At 55.2% G+C, this 17,441-nt stretch overlaps 1 protein-coding gene and 1 long non-coding RNA gene across 5 annotated transcripts; both read left to right on the top strand.

Annotated features, from left to right (window-relative positions):
* The first annotated feature begins 152 nt into the window (after positions 1-152).
* On the top strand, positions 153-16,363 carry FLOT2 (flotillin 2). Of its 4 annotated transcripts, none has more exons than XM_077851980.1 (11): positions 153-313; positions 5,857-5,938; positions 9,126-9,216; positions 12,464-12,587; positions 13,177-13,295; positions 13,405-13,518; positions 13,620-13,739; positions 13,823-14,037; positions 14,444-14,627; positions 14,913-15,062; positions 15,141-16,363. In XM_077851980.1, the coding sequence occupies exons 1-11, from the start codon at positions 265-267 to the stop codon at positions 15,177-15,179; spliced, it is 1,287 nt and encodes a 428-aa protein (XP_077708106.1). In that variant the 5' UTR covers positions 153-264; the 3' UTR covers positions 15,180-16,363. The 4 variants fall into 4 exon arrangements, with proteins under 4 accessions (XP_077708106.1, XP_077708105.1, XP_077708108.1 ...); XM_077851979.1 differs by lacking the exon at positions 9,126-9,216 and adding an exon at positions 11,379-11,469 and having other exon boundaries at positions 154-313; XM_077851981.1 differs by lacking the exon at positions 153-313 and adding an exon at positions 11,379-11,469 and having other exon boundaries at positions 5,921-5,938.
* LOC144286016 (uncharacterized) lies at positions 431-4,815 on the top strand. Its single transcript, XR_013354139.1, has 2 exons — positions 431-3,463; positions 4,578-4,815. It is a non-coding gene; the product is annotated as an uncharacterized LOC144286016 (long non-coding RNA).
* Positions 16,364-17,441: the final 1,078 nt, after the last annotated feature.

Here is a 17,441-nt window from a genome sequence, read left to right on the forward strand (position 1 = left end):
GGGGGGTCGGGGGGCGTCCTCCCGGGGCGCGGGGGGCTGGGCCCCAGGAAATAAAGCGTGTTGACCGCCTCGCCTCGCGCTCGCTGCCGCCGCTCTCGCCGCCGGCCCCGCCCTCCGCCGCCACACTTCCGGCGGGGCTGCGACCGCGGAGGGGCGCGGGCGGGCGGCCGCTGGGGGTGGCGGGATAGGCTGGGCGCGGCCGCCAGTGCGCTCGGCGCCGTCAGGTCCCTGCGGTCCCCGCGGGCCCTCTGCCCCGCCGGCGCCATGGGCAATTGCCACACGGTGGGGCCCAACGAGGCGCTGGTGGTCTCAGGTGAGAGCGCGGCGAGGGAGGTGGGGCCCGCGCGCCGGCGCCGGGGGGTGTTGGGGTGCGCGCGCTGCGCCCTCCGTGGTCGAGGAGGGGGCTCGGGGCTGCGGGGCAAGCCGGGGCGGGCTAGGCCAGGGGAGGGCGCGGGGGCCAGTGCGGGGAGCGGGGCGCGGGCGCTGGGCCTGAGAACCTTGCAGGGGGAGCCCCCATTCTCACGCCTGCCGCGCCCTCGGGACGCCCCCTCCCCCTGCGTGTGTGCTTGTGTTTATTCCCTCCTTTCTCTGCCCCCTCCCTGGGCACCGTCTCCTCTCCTCTACTCCACCGTGGCCTGGGGGTCCTGAACTGGGGGCGGCCGTGGTTCCCAGAACACAGCGGCCTGGCTGGATTCCAGCGCCCGGGCCTCGGGTTGGGTCTCGCAGTTTGGAGGGTAGGTGCCTGCCTGGGGCGGGGCCCCGGGACCGGGATCCTTGGGCTCCCGTTAATTCTGAGCAGGTTGGGGCTTGCTGGGGTTTCCTGGCACTGCCCGCCCCGGAGATGCGGGTGCGGCCTCTACAGGTTGAGAAATTGGGCTCTGGGCTGTGTCGCCGATTGCAAAATGCTACAGGCTCCAGAATTTCTCGGAGCTTCCGCGGGGGCTTGCGGAGGACTGCCGAATTGGGAAAGGGAGAGATATCTTTGCCTGCAGGCTGCTTTTTAAATTGTGTATTTGGTACCTTGAAAGGTGGCTGAAGCCTTTGAAGCCACCAGCGTGTGCAACACCTAGCTCACAGGTGCCGGGGAGGGGCGTTGTTTCCTGACAGCTTAGAGCCCCAGAGCTGCAGGAATCCTTCAGGTCTTCCCACCATTGCCAATTTCCAGCCTGTGTACCAGTTCTTAGGGTTGGCCGCAGAAGCGGGGGGTGGGGGTGGGGGGTGGACTAGACCAGGGTTTGTAGCTGTGCCTTGGGGAGGTGTGACAAATCTGTTGGGAACTTTTACCCCAGAACATGGCCTCTGGCTCAGTTTGCACCTCAAAATCAGTCTGTCCCCCACAACTGGAAATCTCCACTCTTCCTGACCAGGACCCTGATAAGATAGATAAGACCGGAGCAGATAAGACCAGAAGTGGCCTTGGGGTTAGGAGGGAGACACTCCCCACCCCCCCCACCCCCAGTCAGAGAACACTGACACCAGACTTGCACCCATCTCCCAGGCCGCAGTCCTAAAGAGGACTTTTTGAACCTGAATCTGCACCGCTCTTTGTTTCTCTTGTGGAATTTCTCTCTGGAAGCCCAGACCCTGGGCTGAGGAGACGAAGGCTCCAGTCCTGTCCTTGTGGAGAGCTTTGAGACTGAGGAGTGAGAGCAACACCTGATGTGGGCTACTCTGTACCTTCCACTTGCTGGAAACCTGGTTTTCTGGCCAGAGGCCAGTGCAGTGCTAGCTTCAAAGGTGTTTTAGAGGTGGGGAGAAGAGGCTGTGCTGAGAATTGAGGGTGGAGTCAAGGAAGAATGGGAGAGAAGAGGGGAGGATAGTGCCCAGCATAACAGTACCTGGGGATTTGAGATGATCCAGCAAGGATGCAGCTCTCTCCTACACGAAGTCCCAGCAGAGCAGAGCAGTCACTCCCAGCCCCGCCCCCACCTGGCTGCTTAAGCCTCATCCAAAGTCTGGAGGCCGAATTTGGGAAGGATGCTGATAGATACATCTCTGGTCATCTTCTCCACCTGAAAAGGCTGGAAAATTTTCAGGTTGTCGTACCTCCCTCCTTCACTCTGTAATATAAAACCTTTTTTCTCAGTTTCTACTGTCAGGAATTTAAAAGGGGAATCCAAACACTGTACACTTTTCTCTCATCTCTACAATAGGGTCAGAGGTTCTTAACCTGGGGTTTGGGGGTAGAGTTTAGAGGTCTGTGCATTTGGATAGGGAGAGACGTGCATTTTTATTGTCACCGACCTTAATCGAAATTTAGCATTTCTTCATATTGTAAATGTCATCCACAACCCGTGATAGTATCAGTAGGTATTTTCCTACCACACCACAGTTTTTGCATTGTACCTTCAAAATCATTCATGCTCATCGGGATTTTGAAGTTAAGCTAGTTATTAAATCTACCACTAGATCTTATTATTTAATGTTTTACTGTATCATACATATTATCATGTATTACGTATCATGCATTTGGTTATTTTGATACTTTGGCAACTTTCAAGATAATCCATTTCTTATATATTTTATGCCTTTATGAACATTCCAGCATTGCTGGACTACTAAAGGGGATTGTGGCTCAAAAAAGGCTGAATCCCCCTTGTATGGTTGTCTGGAGGAGTGAGAAAGTAAAAGAGAGGCAGGAAGGAGGGCAGTATTTCTGAGGAGGAAAAGAGCCCATGCTGGATCTGGAGGGGCTGAGAGTGGGGCAGAGGTTATCGTGGGATGTTGTATGATTCTTCAGCGTGGGTGAAGACAGGGCAAAGGAAAGTAAGCTGGGTTAGAAAAGGTGAGATAAAATTAGGAGAAACTTCCAGGTCTAAAAAGAGTGAGAACAAGGGAGGTCAAGGAAGGGGCACCTAAGTGTTCTCTTTGGGGAGTGGTGCTCAGACAGCATGACCAGAAATTGGGAAAAGATGCCTTCCAGGGGAGGCGGCTGCTGGGGGTGGGGCAGGCTGGCCAACCCAGCTTCCTGTTGTTGCTACCCCTGGGAACCTGGCCATGTGTCCTTGGCCAAATCCCAGCTTAAGCGGTGACAGCCTCCTCCCAAGGTCAAAGACTAAGTTAAAGATAAAGGGTGGTCACCCCCTTCCCCACTCACTTCCCTTCCCACCACTACTTCCCCTGTCCCTAGCACATGGAGAAGTTCCCTGGAGCTGGCCGGAGGCTGCTAGGCCCCAGTCCTCACCAGGCCAGAGTGACCCTTTCAGTTTCTGTGGATCCCAGGATGGCTTAGGTTTCAGATTGACTGCTTGCCCCTGGAGGCCTCCTTACCCCACTCCCCAGGGCAGAGCAGCCTGCAATAGCTTCCCTTGAGCCTACAGCCCTGTGGGCCAGTATTTCCACCACTGAGAACTGGACTGATCTCCTCTTCCCACCCCTACTCATACCGCAGGGCTGCTCTTTGCTCCTGGACTTCTGGAGGGGCTCCTTGTGACTGGGTACAGCGGCAGGCCCCGGGGACCAGGTGGGCAGCTGAGTGAGCCTTCTCTGATACCAGCTACGCTGCCAGAGGCCCTGCACTCCCGGGGCCCATTCTTTCACCTCCACCTGTGCAGAGCTCCTCTCTGTTCCCTGTTTTCTCTAGGGTTTTTTGTTGTTGTTGTTTTGTTTTTTAATTTTATTTATTTATTTGAGAGACAGGGAGCACGGGAGCAGGGGGAACAGCAGAGGGAGAGGGAGAAGCAGACTCCCCACTGAGCAAGGAGCCCGACACGGGGCTCAGTCCCAGGACCCCGAGACTGTGACCCGAGCCGAAAGCAGACACTTAAACCAGCTGAGCCACCCAAATACCCCAGCCCCATTCTCTCTGTTGTCTCTCTTTCCCTTGTTGGCTTCACCACCCACTCAGACCTGGACTCCAGAGCTGCACTGATATGGTAGCCACTAGCCACTTAAATTTAAAGTAATTAAATTATAAAATCGGTTCTTCAGTCACACCAGCCAAATTTCAAGTCTTAGTAAGCTAAGCACATGTGGCTAGTGGCTGCCATATTACACAATGCATCTATAGGACATTTCCCCCCTCACAGAAAATTCTCTTGGACAAGATCTCTCTGGAAGTTACTCTCTGACATCAGCCATCATGCCTTGCCTAGGTCACTGCAAAAGGCTCCTGCCTAATCTCCTAGACCTCCCCACCCCCATCTTCCTTGTGCAAAGTGGTGTTTCTAAAATGTAGATATAATTTTGTTGCTCCCCAGCTTCAGTCTCTGTGTGATTCCCCCATCACACACACACCACACACACACACATGCACACACACACACAGCTTCTTGACCTGATACCTGAAACACCCTATGATCTGCCCTCTCTGCTGTGGGTCCTCAGAGACACTGTGACCCAGCTACATGAAACTACCCCTAACCCTCGGCTTTTGGGGGCACACACTCTAAAGCTTTCCTGAAAACTCAAGTTTGTGAATACAGAAAATGACAACACCCATTGGCTTTTTCCCAAATCACATTTCCTTTGAATCATCTATTTCCTGTGCATTTTTTTTTTTTGCACTGCAAAGAAACTGCCCCTCTAGCTTTTATTAAACTTTTCTTGAACTTGATGAATAATTTTGGCATTTGCAGGACAGTTCACAACAAGAATTTCAAGAATTGGAGGCGCCTGGGTGGCTCAGATGGTTAAGTGTCTGCCTACAGCTCTGGTCATGATCTCCAGGTCCTGGAATTGAACCCCACATGGGGCTCCTGCTCCGCCTCAGCGGGGGAGTCTGCTGCTCCCTCTCCTCTACCCCTTCCCCTGCTTATGTGCTCTCTCTTTCTCTCAAATGAATAAATAAAAAAATCTTTAAAAAAAGAAAAAGAATTTCAGGAATTGGTTTTTCTCATTTCTGCATAGACAGTATGCCGGACATTTCTACAGTTGGGGCCAGATGCAACATTCTGTTAAGTTTATAGTTTTCAGGCACCACTTCCTTTTTTTTTTTTTTTTTTTTTTTAATTTTTATTTATTTATGATAGTCACACAGAGAGAGAGAGAGAGGCAGAGACACAGGCAGAGGGAGAAGCAGGCTCCATGCACCGGGAGCCCGACGTGGGATTCGATCCCGGGTCTCCAGGATCGCGCCCTGGGCCAAAGGCAGGCGCCAAACCGCTGCGCCACCCAGGGATCCCAGGCACCACTTCCTTTTGAAACCTTCTCCCTTTGTCTCTACTTCTTCTGTGGGTACCACAGGCTGGCCTTTTTTTGAGGCCTTGTCTTCTCCATTCACTCTCCTGCCCAGGGGTACAAAGTCACCCTGAAGCCCTGGGAATAGAGAACCAGCCTTCCTGAGATGTGTCTGCTGGGCATGAGCAAGGATCCCATCTTGGCTCCAAGATTCCTGCCTCCCATCAGCTTCCCAATGCCCCTCATCCCTTCATCCCCCTGTGTTCCCTTTCTGCCTGCACATGCCCTGATAAGAGGGAAATCATACAGTAGTATGGTTGTCTCAGGAAATTTTCCCACATACTTCAAGATGGGAACTGTAGCTTCATTTCTGAATCCCTAGCACAGAAACCTATTCTGCTTGTTTGCTAAATGAATGGTTGAATGAAAGTTGAAAGTTTTTCCTGCTCACTCCTGCCCACTGACTTCTTCTGTTCTCTGAAAGCACATTCAGAACCATTCATTGGATGTCCTCCTTTTTTTTTTTTTCTAGGATGTCCTCCTTTTTATGTAAATTACCCATCCACCGAACTAGATTCCCAGGGCTTAAGAGCTCTCTCATTTCTGTGCAAGCTCAGCACCCATTCAATGGGAGTTGTCAAGTGTCAGAGCGGGTAGAGCCAAAATTGCTGTTGGAGGGATGCAGGGCAGACAAACCCAAGAACTGACTGACCAGCAGTGGTTTGTTTTGCTCTCCAGGGGGCTGTTGTGGCTCTGACTATAAACAGTACGTGTTTGGCGGTTGGGCCTGGGCCTGGTGGTGTATCTCCGACACTCAGAGGTAAGGGCTCAGGGCCCCCCGGGAACCTGGTGTCCAAGTGGGCAAGGGAGAAAAGGATTTCCAGGCTTCCCCCTCTTCACCCCACAGTCAGCTGGAGCATCCACCACTTGCCACATTCCATCCTGGGGGGTGGGGCCTCCTAAAAAGCAGGTGAGATGGGTGGCACAGGGGTCCACGGGGCCCATTTGGGCACCATCCCCTTAGTAGGGATGCTTTTTTCCACTGGAGACATCACTTGTGTCCCAGAGAATTCGAGGTCATGCCCACGCAGAATCCTCATTCCCTAAGTCTCGCTCGGTTATTCACGAAACCTGCCTGGATTATCCTCCCTGTGGAGACCCACAGAGGCTGCAGAGATCTACCCACCCACACCCGCCCTTGCCTGCGCAAGCCCGGACAATGCAGGCAATGGCTGAAGAGCAGAGAATGGATCCACGGTCTGAAGCAGCTCTATGGCTCCATGGCAGTGGCCGCTTACAGACAGGGGGAGGGGAGCTAAGGAATGGGTGCTGGGCCAGACAAAATAGATCGGGACCTCTGCAGTCAGTCTGGAAGGATTCGCCAGGGGAAGGGACATTTCAGCGGGCTCTCCTGGGAGCTCCCCTAGGACCCTCAGCACCCCCAGCAGGCCCAGACTTGGCCCTGGCCTCTCCTGCCTCCCTCACTGCTCACCAAAGAGGAGATGAAGCATGCCAGCCACTCTTCCACCATCACCCCCTTCCTGACTAGGCCCAGATCCTTCCAGGCCAGGACCCAGGCAACAGGGGTAGCCGAACTGGAAAGCTGTGAGAGGGGAAGTGGTGGTCACCCCAAAGGGAAGCAGTGGGGAAAAGCCCTGTGGCCTGCACTGAGCTGCCAGTGCTTGGGACCCCAGGGAAGCCAAGGGTGTCAGCTAGGGTCAGGGGCATGGGAAGGAGGTCCACTTTTTAACCTCACTGATATCGCAGTCACCCCCTCTTCTCTTTCCTCACTTTGCTCTACCTGAATAGAGGGATCCTGTGGGACTGTTAGGGCCCAAGGCTAAAAGTGTCAGAGAGTAACCAATACTGGTCACAACTTCCTCTCAGGAGGTTGCTAGGCCCTCTTGAGTATACCAGTTGGCCATGTTAGAAGCCATGGGGTGCCCTTTCCAGAGGCACTGCCACCCCACCCACAGGACATGCAGTCCTGTGATCACAGAGTATCTTGTCCAAATATCTTGACACACAGCTGGGCCTGAGGGTTTGCAGCTAAGCCAGACACTTGTCCTGCATAGGCCTCCACCACTAGGGCAAGATCCCTGCAGCCCTTTTTCTACCTTCTTGGCACCCCCTCTTGCTTCTTGCTGCAGGAAGCAGACAGAGCTCCAAGACGGGGCCGAGCTTCTCTGACAGCAGGTTTGCAAGTAAGGAGTGGAGGGCTTGGGACCTCATCCTAGGAAACTGGTCTCACAAACCCAGGCTTAGCATTCTCCCTCTGGTCCCACTTGCTGGGGAGTCTGAGCCTGTAGATCTTGCCCTTCGTGGGCCCTGTTTCTGAGGGAAGCCCCTTCCCCGACCCCTGGCCTATATGAAGGACATCTCTACAAGCTGGGGCTTATATTTCCCTAGGCCGGCAGGAGCCTCTCCAGTCAAAGTAGAGGGTTTTTTGTTTTTTTTTGTTTTTTTAATTTTATTTATCTATTCATGAGAGACAGAGAGAGGGGCAGAGACACAGGCAGAGGGAGAAGCAGGCTCCCTGCAGGGAGCCCCATATGGGACTCGATCCTGGGACTCCTGGATCAGCCCCTGGGCTACAGGCGGCGCTAAACCACTGAGCCACCCAGGGATCCCAAAGTAGAGGCTTTTAATCCAGCCTGAATTCCAAGCCTCCCTTTCCGCAGCCACCCTCCATGTGCCCCACCTCCGCTGTCAGCCATTCCTCTCCAGGCTCAATGAAGTCCCTCTTGCTGCACTTTGCTGCCATGTCCTGTACCATCCTGAGGCCCTCACGTGGCAGCTCTCTCCCTTACCTGAGTGAATCCTCCACCTCTGGCATCTGAGCTGCAGCCTCCTGTCTTCCCTCCTTCCTTCCCTCCCTCTCTCCTCTCTCCCTCTCGCCTCCTTCCCCAGAAGAGAGCTTGGTGGGTTCCTGTCTGAGCCAGGCATAGAGTCCTCTCAACCCAAGAGTGCTAGTATTAGGGGCTTGATTGAAGGCAGCCTTTGCATGTCTGCATGGCCAGAGCCCCTCTGACAGGTAAGGGCAGGGCTCCTCATGGCCTACTGCTCCCATCCCCTGGTCCACCTGCCTCTGCTCCTTTGTCCTCAGCCACTGCCCTCCCTTCCTCTGGTCTCAGGAAACGTCCCACACTGCACACAGCCTAGCTTCTGCCCAGCCACCCTGCACACACACATCCCGCACCACTCACACACATGTGCTGCACTAGGGAGGGTCGGCTGGGGTGGGCTGAGCAGCTGCACAAGGCCCTTTGCTTTTTTTGCCATAATTCTCCTCTGCCTATGCCCAGCTTCGGAAATTCCAAAGTGAATTATTCCATCACCTCCCAGTTGTCCCTGTGAATATCCTGGCAGGGACACACTTCCTCCTTCAGCCTCCCTTGACACTTAGCCCTCCAAATCAGAAAATCCCAGCGTTTGTTGTTGTTTTTTTGGTTTTTTGGTTTTTTTTTGGGGGGGGGGTGGGGGGCTTTCCTGGACCAAAATTGCCTTCTTAGTGATATATAGCACAGACCCAAGCAGGATTAAGTATTTGCCGTGGCTCGTTAATCCCCAGCATGGCATTTCCTGCCCAATTTCTGGAAACACAGGTTTGCCTGTGTTTAGAAGGTAGAGCTGAGGCTGAGTCTCCCAGACTGTGCCAGAACTGTCCTGGGAAAGTGAGGTGGTGGGCCACCTGGGCACCCAGCTCACAGGCCTTCCCATCTCAGGTCATAGGCCCAGGGCATCAGCAGGCTTTTCCCCCAGCCCAGCAGCTCCTCTCAGGCGGGTATGGGGGCTAGGGAAGATATTCAGAGGCCAGCAAGGGGGTTTCCTATGTCCCCCTACAGTCCTAGGCCGAGCTGGCAGGAGAAGGCTAGAGTACGAAGAGCAGCCTCCCCTGCCTCCAGGCATCAGGCATCATTGCTTGTCTGGTAACCACTGTGTGTGTTTGCTGTGTCCCCTCCTACCCCTCCTGTCCCTACCTCTCCCTCCCCCTGGCTGCTCCTCAGACTGTCTCTGGAGGTTATGACCATCCTGTGTCGCTGTGAGAATATTGAGACGTCGGAGGGGGTCCCGCTATTCGTAACAGGGGTTGCACAGGTAATAACCCACCTGCTTCCTCCTCTGTGTCTAACCTTCTCTCTTCCTGCCCTGCGGGGCCTGGCAGGCAGGAACTGGATGGACTCTCCTCCTGAGAGTGTGCCTCCCTCCCCTCTGCTCCCAGCTGTGCTGCTCTGGGTACCAGGATGGACCCCTATAGATCCCCAGCTCCCTTGCCCTCACCCACTGGGGCTGCTAGTGGGGAAAGAGCAAGGGATTCTGGAAGCTCTGCCCAAGTCTGCCAGTGGGTGTCCTTGGATGCCAAAGGGTAAGTTGAGGCAGGAGACACAGTGCCCTATGTGCCAGAACTAGGCTGTCTGGGTACAGAGGGTTCAGTCCAGCCACTCCAGGCACTGTGGAGCTCTCTTGCCAGCCCGACCTGTCCGTGCTGACATGTCAAGCCCTAGCACTCCTCCTCACAAGGCCAGAGACAGGTCCCCTGAAAAATTCTGTTCTACTAGCACCTTGGCCTCCTCTGATCTCCTTGACAGGCCTTAGCAAAATGAGTCCTGGCTTTTCCCTGCCCCTAATTTTTGTGCAAAAGCCTTTGAGGAAATCTCTTATCATTAGTTTTAGTTTCCTTATGTGTAAAATTGGGAATCCTGTCCTCTCTGTGCTTTGTAGGTATATGGGAAAGGCAGGTAAAGAAAGATGAGGACTCTGGGATTTTTGGAAAAGAAGTGCTGCAGAGGGGCACCTGGGTGATTCAGTCAGCTGAGTGTCTGACTCTTGATCTCAGCTCAGCTCTTGATCTCGGGGTCCTAAGTTCAAGCCCAGTGTTAGGCTGTACACTGGGCATAGCACCTACCAAAAAGAAGAAGTGCCAGAGAAACCCAAGCTTTATCGTGAATCCAGTCTCACTTGGAAAGGCTAGTGACCGTTGATGTCTCATTCTTCGTTGCCATGTAGCTGTAGCCAGTGAAACCCTCTCCCGAGCTGGGGTGTTTGGTGCCTCCCAGCACTCTCCTTGTGCTGTGCAGGCATTCACCTTCATTGCTTCACTCATCAGCTCTCTCTTGAGCTCCTTCCCATTCCTGGCACTGTGGATGCTGCAGTGAACATCAGAAAGCCCCTGCCCCCTCAGAGCCTTCATTCTGTGTCCTCAGACTGGAAGAGCCCTAACCATCATCTTACCCATTCCCTTCACTTGTATGAAATTGCCCTTCAGGCTTCTCAGGCAAAACCCTAGACCACCTCTCTCTTCCTCACCTATCTTGCTGGCTCCACTCAGGAAGGGAACCGTCCCCACCTCATCCACTCCTTGTAGCCTCAGGTGGGCAGGCTTCAGCACAGAGGCCTGAGCAGCTCAGAGCACCTTGCAGGGAACGGGTAGGGTCCCGGCCTCCCTCCACCTCTAGCTAAAGCAACCCCACTCCCTCTCCAAACTGCTACCTAGTTGGAACAACTGCAAATGCCCACATCCCTTTTAAGCTAGGTGATGTGGACCCTTGAGACTGTCTGGGCCAGGAAGCCCTAGTGTGACCTCAGCCCTCATTCCCTACTTGAGCCACCTGGGCCCAACCCCAGAGGATAGGCTTCAGGTCAAACCTGATGCCAGGTGAAGGGACTGAGCAGGACTTCCCTGGCAGGGGGCCGACACAGGATCACCTCCATCTTGGTCCAGCATCTTGGTCTAGCATACTCCTAGCATACCTAGCTAGTAGGCAGAGGTTTCTGGGCAGCCTCCCAGGGCATCTTGGGGTACTGAGCAGACCTGGTGAACAGGTGAAGGCCCCTGAGGGATGTTCACATGGCACCTGTGGACAACCTGCACAGCACAGCCTGGAGTACCAGCACTTACATGTCATTCCCAGGACACACACACATCCACTCCCCCACACCCCCACACACACAGCTACACCTGGACCCTACCCACTGACCCAGACCTCCCACTACCACTTCTCTACTTTCCCCGTGCTGCAAGCCAGGCTGATCTGAGCAAAGACATGTGTGCCATGGGTAGCACATTGCACCCACACTGCTCTGCCTTCCCACCCATCTTTTCACATACTCCTCTGACTACAGACCCTCAAAGCATCCTCCCCACCCTCTGCAGCAGGATCCCTGGCCTGTCCCAGCTGGAGCAGTGAGATATTGGACTCTCCCCACACCCCAGACCCTGGGCCCCCAGACCCATGCCCCTGTTTTGCATTTCTTGGCAGGATTTCCCTAGAGATTATGACGTTGCAGCCCCGCTGCGAGGACGTAGAGACGGCCGAGGGGGTAGCTTTAACTGTGACGGGTGTCGCCCAGGTATAGTAACTCAGCAGCCCCGCGCATGTCCGTTGAGCTGCCTCGTCCTTGTGCTGGGGTGTGGGGGGAGGAGGAGAGGACAGCAGCCAGGGGCAGTCTCTCTCCAGTGCCCCCGCCCCCAGCCCCCTTCCAAGAGAGGGTCATCACCACTGGAACGTGCTCACTCGGCCCCTTGGCTACTCAGCAGGACTAACAGATACCCCTTCTCTCCTCAGCGGGCCCACGAGGGACAGAACCAGTGCTGAGGGCTCCTGTCTCACTAACCCCACCCTATTCTTTGCAGGTGTTGGAAGGGCCATGTCCCAGAATCCAGGCCTTCCCTATTCTCTGGGTACGGGGTCTAAAAGGGTGGGGACCAGAGGGCAAGGCCACACGAGGCAGAGGAGCTCTCTCGGAGGTTGCTTAGTATTCTATTCCCAGCTCGGGGTCTGAGTGAGGGGCTTCCCACCCTAGACTTCACAGGGCAGCAAGGTGCAACTGAGTTAATAGGCCTCTGGTGAGGGAGTGGTTGGTTTAGGACTTCGGGAAGGAAAGGCCAGAAGACACCCCACCTCAGTGACGTCCCCCTGGACCTGTCTCCTGCCCTGTCTAGGCGACCTTCCCTAGTCTGTATATCTGTGTCCCTATTGCTCATTCTCCTTTTCACCCTCTCTGCCTCTCAGCTTGCAGGTCTCCTACCTGTGGGGAGCCTACGGGGGGGGTAGTTGGCTAATGAGGGAACAGTGAGTGGGCTGAGGGGTGGGGAGATGAGCCCCAAGCAGAAAGGCCATGTCTAGGCCTGAGGCTGCCATTGAAGATAAAATGTGTCAGTGTAAGAATTCCTTGTATGCTCTCCCCACTAGAGGCCTCAGCCAGACTACCCCTCCTGGCCCCTAGGCCTCCCGGTCTGAACAAGGAGGGGAGGGGCACAGCCACCATCCTCCACTCCTCTGGGTCTGGGGCCTCCACCTGCCCCCCTCCAGCCTGGTTCAGGCACCTCTGTGACCACTGGCAGGTGAAGATCATGACGGAGAAGGAGCTCCTGGCCGTGGCCTGTGAGCAGTTTCTGGGCAAGAACGTGCAGGACATTAAGAACGTCGTCCTGCAGACCCTGGAGGGGCACCTGCGCTCCATCCTCGGTAAGGCCCCGCCCTGCCTCCAGACACCTCTGCTGCCTTTGAGGAACCTCACAGGCTCTCCAAACCCAGGCCAGGGAGGGGCCCAGGGCATGGCAGTCCCACCAAGACTCTCTTTCAAAACTTCAGGGACCTGGGATCCCTGGGTGGCGCAGCGGTTTGGCGCCTGCCTTTGGCCCAGGGCGCAATCCTGGAGACCCGGGATCGAATCCCACGTCGGGCTCCCGGTGCATGGAGCCTGCCTGTGTCTCTGCCTCATTCTCTCTCTCTCTCTGTGACTATCACAAATAAATTAAAAAAAAAAAAAAAAAAAAAAACTTCAGGGACCTGAGGGAAGGGGAAGGCATTGGTATGGGGGGCAGGGGCTGCCAGTCTGATCAGGCACCTGGGATTGCTTGGGACACTTGTCCTCAACCAGCCTGGGCTCTGCAGGAGGTGACTCAGTGTCAAATGCTGTGAAGAAGAAACCCCAGGAAGACCCAGCTCAGACTGTACAACGTGTGCAAACACTCAGACCGCTACTTGCATGCCTCTTCCCTGTCCCAGTGGGCTGGGCCGCCAGGAAGCCAGCCTGTGATTGCTCTGTCCCCAGGAACCCTGACCGTGGAGCAGATTTATCAGGACCGGGACCAGTTTGCCAAGCTGGTGCGGGAGGTGGCGGCTCCTGACGTCGGCCGCATGGGCATTGAGATCCTCAGCTTTACCATTAAGGTGACATGTGATGGGAAGGCTGCAGCCCACTTCCCCACATGCCCCTCTGGGTGCTTGGCACTTTTGTGCCTATTACAACTCCCAAGGATGACTCCCCCTTCCCTCCCAGGACGTGTATGACAAAGTGGACTACCTGAGCTCCTTGGGCAAGACGCAGACCGCTGTGGTACAGAGAGATGCCGACATTGGGGTGGCCGAGGCCGAGCGAGATGCAGGCATCAGGGTACACCAGCTTTCCTTCCTGCCCCTGGGGCCAGGATTCTCAGGGGCAGCAGGGCCTTGGTTACCTGGGGGGCCCTCAGCACCTGCCCTTGTTGTTGCCAGGAAGCGGAGTGCAAGAAGGAGATGCTGGATGTGAAGTTCATGGCAGACACCAAGATTGCCGACTCCAAGCGAGCCTTTGAGCTACAGAAGTCAGCTTTCAGTGAGGAAGTCAACATCAAGGTGAGGCGCCATCAGGTATCCCAGGTTGGGGATTAGGGGCCTGGCAGCCAGCCTCTAATGTCCTACCCATCCTCCTGCCACAGACCGCCGAGGCCCAGCTGGCCTATGAGTTGCAAGGGGCCCGGGAGCAGCAGAAGATCCGGCAGGAAGAGATTGAGATCGAGGTTGTACAGCGCAAGAAGCAGATCGCAGTGGAGGCACAAGAGATCCTTCGCACGGACAAGGAACTCATTGCCACGGTGCGCCGCCCCGCCGAGGCTGAGGCCCATCGCATCCAGCAGATCGCCGAGGGTGAAAAGTGAGCACCCTGGCTGTGGCGGGGTGGGAAGTAGTCAAGCTCCCCTGTCGTCCACACACACCATCAGCTTTCCCAGTCCCAGCTTGGAAGCCACTTCTCCCTGTGCCTGCTTTCTGACTGTGGATTGGAAGTGACCTGCCTCCCCTGTGGGAATGGTGCTGGGAAGACTAGATGAGATAAAGGGGGCTCCAGGGCCTGGTATGGTACTTGGCTCAGTGGGCATCCTGGCTAGCCCCCTCTCCCCTTCTCATCCAGTAGCCAGTGGCCTCCCCCTGGCCAGAGCCAGAAGGCCAGGGTAGCTAGTTCCCTTCCTAGGTTCCCCACCCCGACACCCATCAGGGCAGAGGGCTTGAGGCAGAGGGCCCTGGCACTTGGCACTGATCCTGCTCGGCCTGAATTCCTGCAGGGTGAAGCAGGTCCTCTTAGCACAGGCAGAGGCCGAGAAAATCCGCAAAATCGGTGAGGCGGAGGCAGCAGTCATCGAGGCGATGGGCAAAGCAGAGGCTGAGCGAATGAAGCTCAAGGCTGAGGCCTACCAGAAATACGGGGATGCAGCCAAGATGGCACTGGTGCTGGAGGCCCTGCCCCAGGTGAGGCCCCCCCGCCCTGGGGTGGGTCTGAGGGGGCCTTGTCAGGAGCACAGCCACAGGCTGGCCAGAAGCATTGAATGCAGAAGTACTCAGCATCAGGGCAGGAACCCTACAACAGGCACAGGCTCACCTGGCCCACTGGGTCTCCCTGACCATGGCTTTCAAATAAGAGCCACCCAAGCTGCGTTGGGGTTGCATGAGGTAGAAGAAGGTGGGAAAGATACCAGACAGGGCAGATGGACAGAGTCAGAGCATGCTCTCCTCCCACCCCACCCTGCCTCCTAGATTGCTGCCAAAATCGCTGCCCCACTGACCAAAGTCGATGAGATTGTGGTCCTCAGTGGGGACAATAGCAAGGTGACATCAGAAGTAAACCGACTACTGGCGGAGCTGCCTGCCTCTGTGCATGCCCTCACCGGCGTGGACCTATCCAAGGTGAGCGCCCAGCTAGCTGCATGTGGAGCCATCCCGGGCCCCAGAGCCGAGGCCTCATGACGTCTCCCCTCCTTGCAGATACCCCTGATCAAGAAGGCCACCGGTGCACAGGCATGAAGGCCTGTACCCCTCAGCAGCCGTTTTACTACCACAGCGACAACGGGAGCGTTACTGACTCTGGTGCCTTATTTTGTAGGGACCAGAGGTGCTGCGTGTCCAGGCCCTCTCTGGCTGTCTTCCCTTCTCTCTTGTCTCTGGCCATCTCCTTTTCTCTTTTTCCTTCCCACACCTTCACTTCCACTGCCACACTCATCAGGTCTGTCTCCCCCACCTCGTGTCCACCTCTGTACATCTCTTCCTTCATCTATCTGTCTCTGTCTCTGCTCCCCCCCTACACATCCTGTAGTTTAGGCTGAAGTCGTTTATTATAATCACTGTCTGTGGGGGGTAGTAGCCCTGCTGCTCCTCAGAATCCTGGTGCCTTGAAGTGCTCTGTGCATCGTCCATCCTCCCTGTGGCCCTTGCCAAAACTCGGCATGGGTGCAGAGGGTCTGGGTAGGATGGCCACCCTCTCCTCTCCTGGCCTGGTCTTCCTGGCCCTACCCCAGGAAGTCCCCAGCCTCTCCCATTCCGACCCCCGAGGCCTAGCTGGCCACTGCCCTCCCCAGCCCCAGGCCTGCTCTCATACCTTACCTCTCTCTCCCCACCTAGGGGCACAGGGGCAAGGCCTCCTGTCTATAGCAGCTCCCTCACTTTACTACTGCCTTAGGAGGCCCCTGCTTGTGCTCAGGGAAGTCCCCTTCATGGACATGTCCCTACTAGGTGGAGTAGGGCTTGGTCCCAACTCTGTTAAGCCTTCCTGGGATCCGGGTCTAGCTCTGTTGGGGACTGGAAGGTGTGTAGACCCTCTTCCTACTAGGGCTGTGCTGTCCTGGACATTGGGCTAGGCCCTTCCAGTGGTTAGGGCTGTGCCAACCATGTACAGAATTGAGTGCTGTAGACTGGCCAGACTCCATACCCCTTATGCCATCTTTCCTTCTGACCAGAGTGATAGGGTTCCAGCCATGGGGAAGCAGTCCAGTCCTCTGTCTCCTTGCACTATCGGAGACAGAAGAGCCCAGGGCCCAAGCATCCTGGCAGGGATGCTGTGGGTGTCAGTTGGTCCAGTCTCCCACTTCTGGCTCTGCCCCAGCCTGTGTAGCTGTTCCTGCATGTGGATGCTGCATGTCGGGTCTGGGGCTTGGATGCTGCACTGCCCCGCTGCCTGTCCCTTCTAGTAAAATAAAGATCTGTTATGCCTATGCCCTGTATTGTGTCTTCTGTGAAGGGGGAGACTAGAAAGCAAGGACTAACTGGGTCCCTTACCCATATGCCCATTCAGCCTAAAGGCTACGCTTTGTCTGTTCTTCCCCATGACAGCCACTGGGGGGCATCAGCACACTGGCCGTGTCCCCAGTACTGCTCCTGGGGCTGGGAGGCCACTGGCCCAGGTGTTCCTCCCAGATGAGAGCCTTGGGAGACCTGGCTCCTTTGTAGACAGAAGATGGGGGAGCTGCCAGATTCACCACACTTCTTTGCCGGTCCTCAGCCCCACTTGGTAATGAAGCCCATTTGTCAGGCTTAAGAGCATGAACTCTGAGGTCAGACTGCTATCACGTGTGTGATCTTGAGCAAGTAACTTCACCTCTCAGGGCTTTCATAACCTTTTTTTTTTTTTAAGATTTTATTTATTTATTTTAAAGATTTTTATTTATTTATTCATGAGTGACACAGAGAGAGAGGCAGAGATATAGGCAGAGAGAGAAGCAGGCTCCATGCAGGGAGCCCGATGTGGGACTCCATCCCGGGACTCCAGGATCACCCCCTGGGCCAAAGGCAGACACTCAACTGCTGAGCCACCCAGGTGTCCCAGGCTTTGTTTGTATTCTTATTCGTTACAAACTTACATAATGTCTGCTATGTGCCAGTCATTGCCCTAGATGGTGCGGAGACTGCAGTGAACCATACAAAGCCCTAGCTTTTAGAGCTTACATTCACATGGAGGTAAAGAACAGCAAGTTTGGGGGCAAGTGAAATTTTAGCATGTCAAAAGAAGGCCTCATTGAGAAGGTAGCACTGATGAAAGTAAAGAAATACGCCGAGTGAAGAGTTTCATGTCCAAAGTCTCTGAGATAGAATGTGTGTGTGGTGTGACCAAAGACGAGCAAGGACAGTGTATCTGGAAGCAAGTGAATGAGCAGCAGGGAGAATGGTAGTGGGTGAGGTCAGGATGGAAACCTGTTTGCAAAAAAAAAAAAAGAAAAAAAAGGAAACCTGTTTGCAGATCATGTGGAACCTTAGTGGGTTATATTTTGGCCTTGACTCTGCGGTAAGAAACTA

The sequence above is a fragment of the Canis aureus genome, chromosome 16 (genome assembly GCF_053574225.1).
Source record: "Canis aureus isolate CA01 chromosome 16, VMU_Caureus_v.1.0, whole genome shotgun sequence".
In the NCBI taxonomy this organism is placed as follows: Eukaryota; Metazoa; Chordata; class Mammalia; order Carnivora; family Canidae; genus Canis; species Canis aureus.

Coding starts and splice junctions, on each gene's coding strand:
- FLOT2 (XM_077851980.1), top strand. CDS start 265: ATGGGCAATTGCCACACGGTGGGGCCCAACGAGGCGCTGGTGGTCTCA. Junction 314..5,856: donor CGAGGCGCTGGTGGTCTCAG/GTGAGAGCGCGG, acceptor TTTGCTCTCCAG/GGGGCTGTTGTGGCTCTGAC. Junction 12,588..13,176: donor GCACCTGCGCTCCATCCTCG/GTAAGGCCCCGC, acceptor CTCTGTCCCCAG/GAACCCTGACCGTGGAGCAG.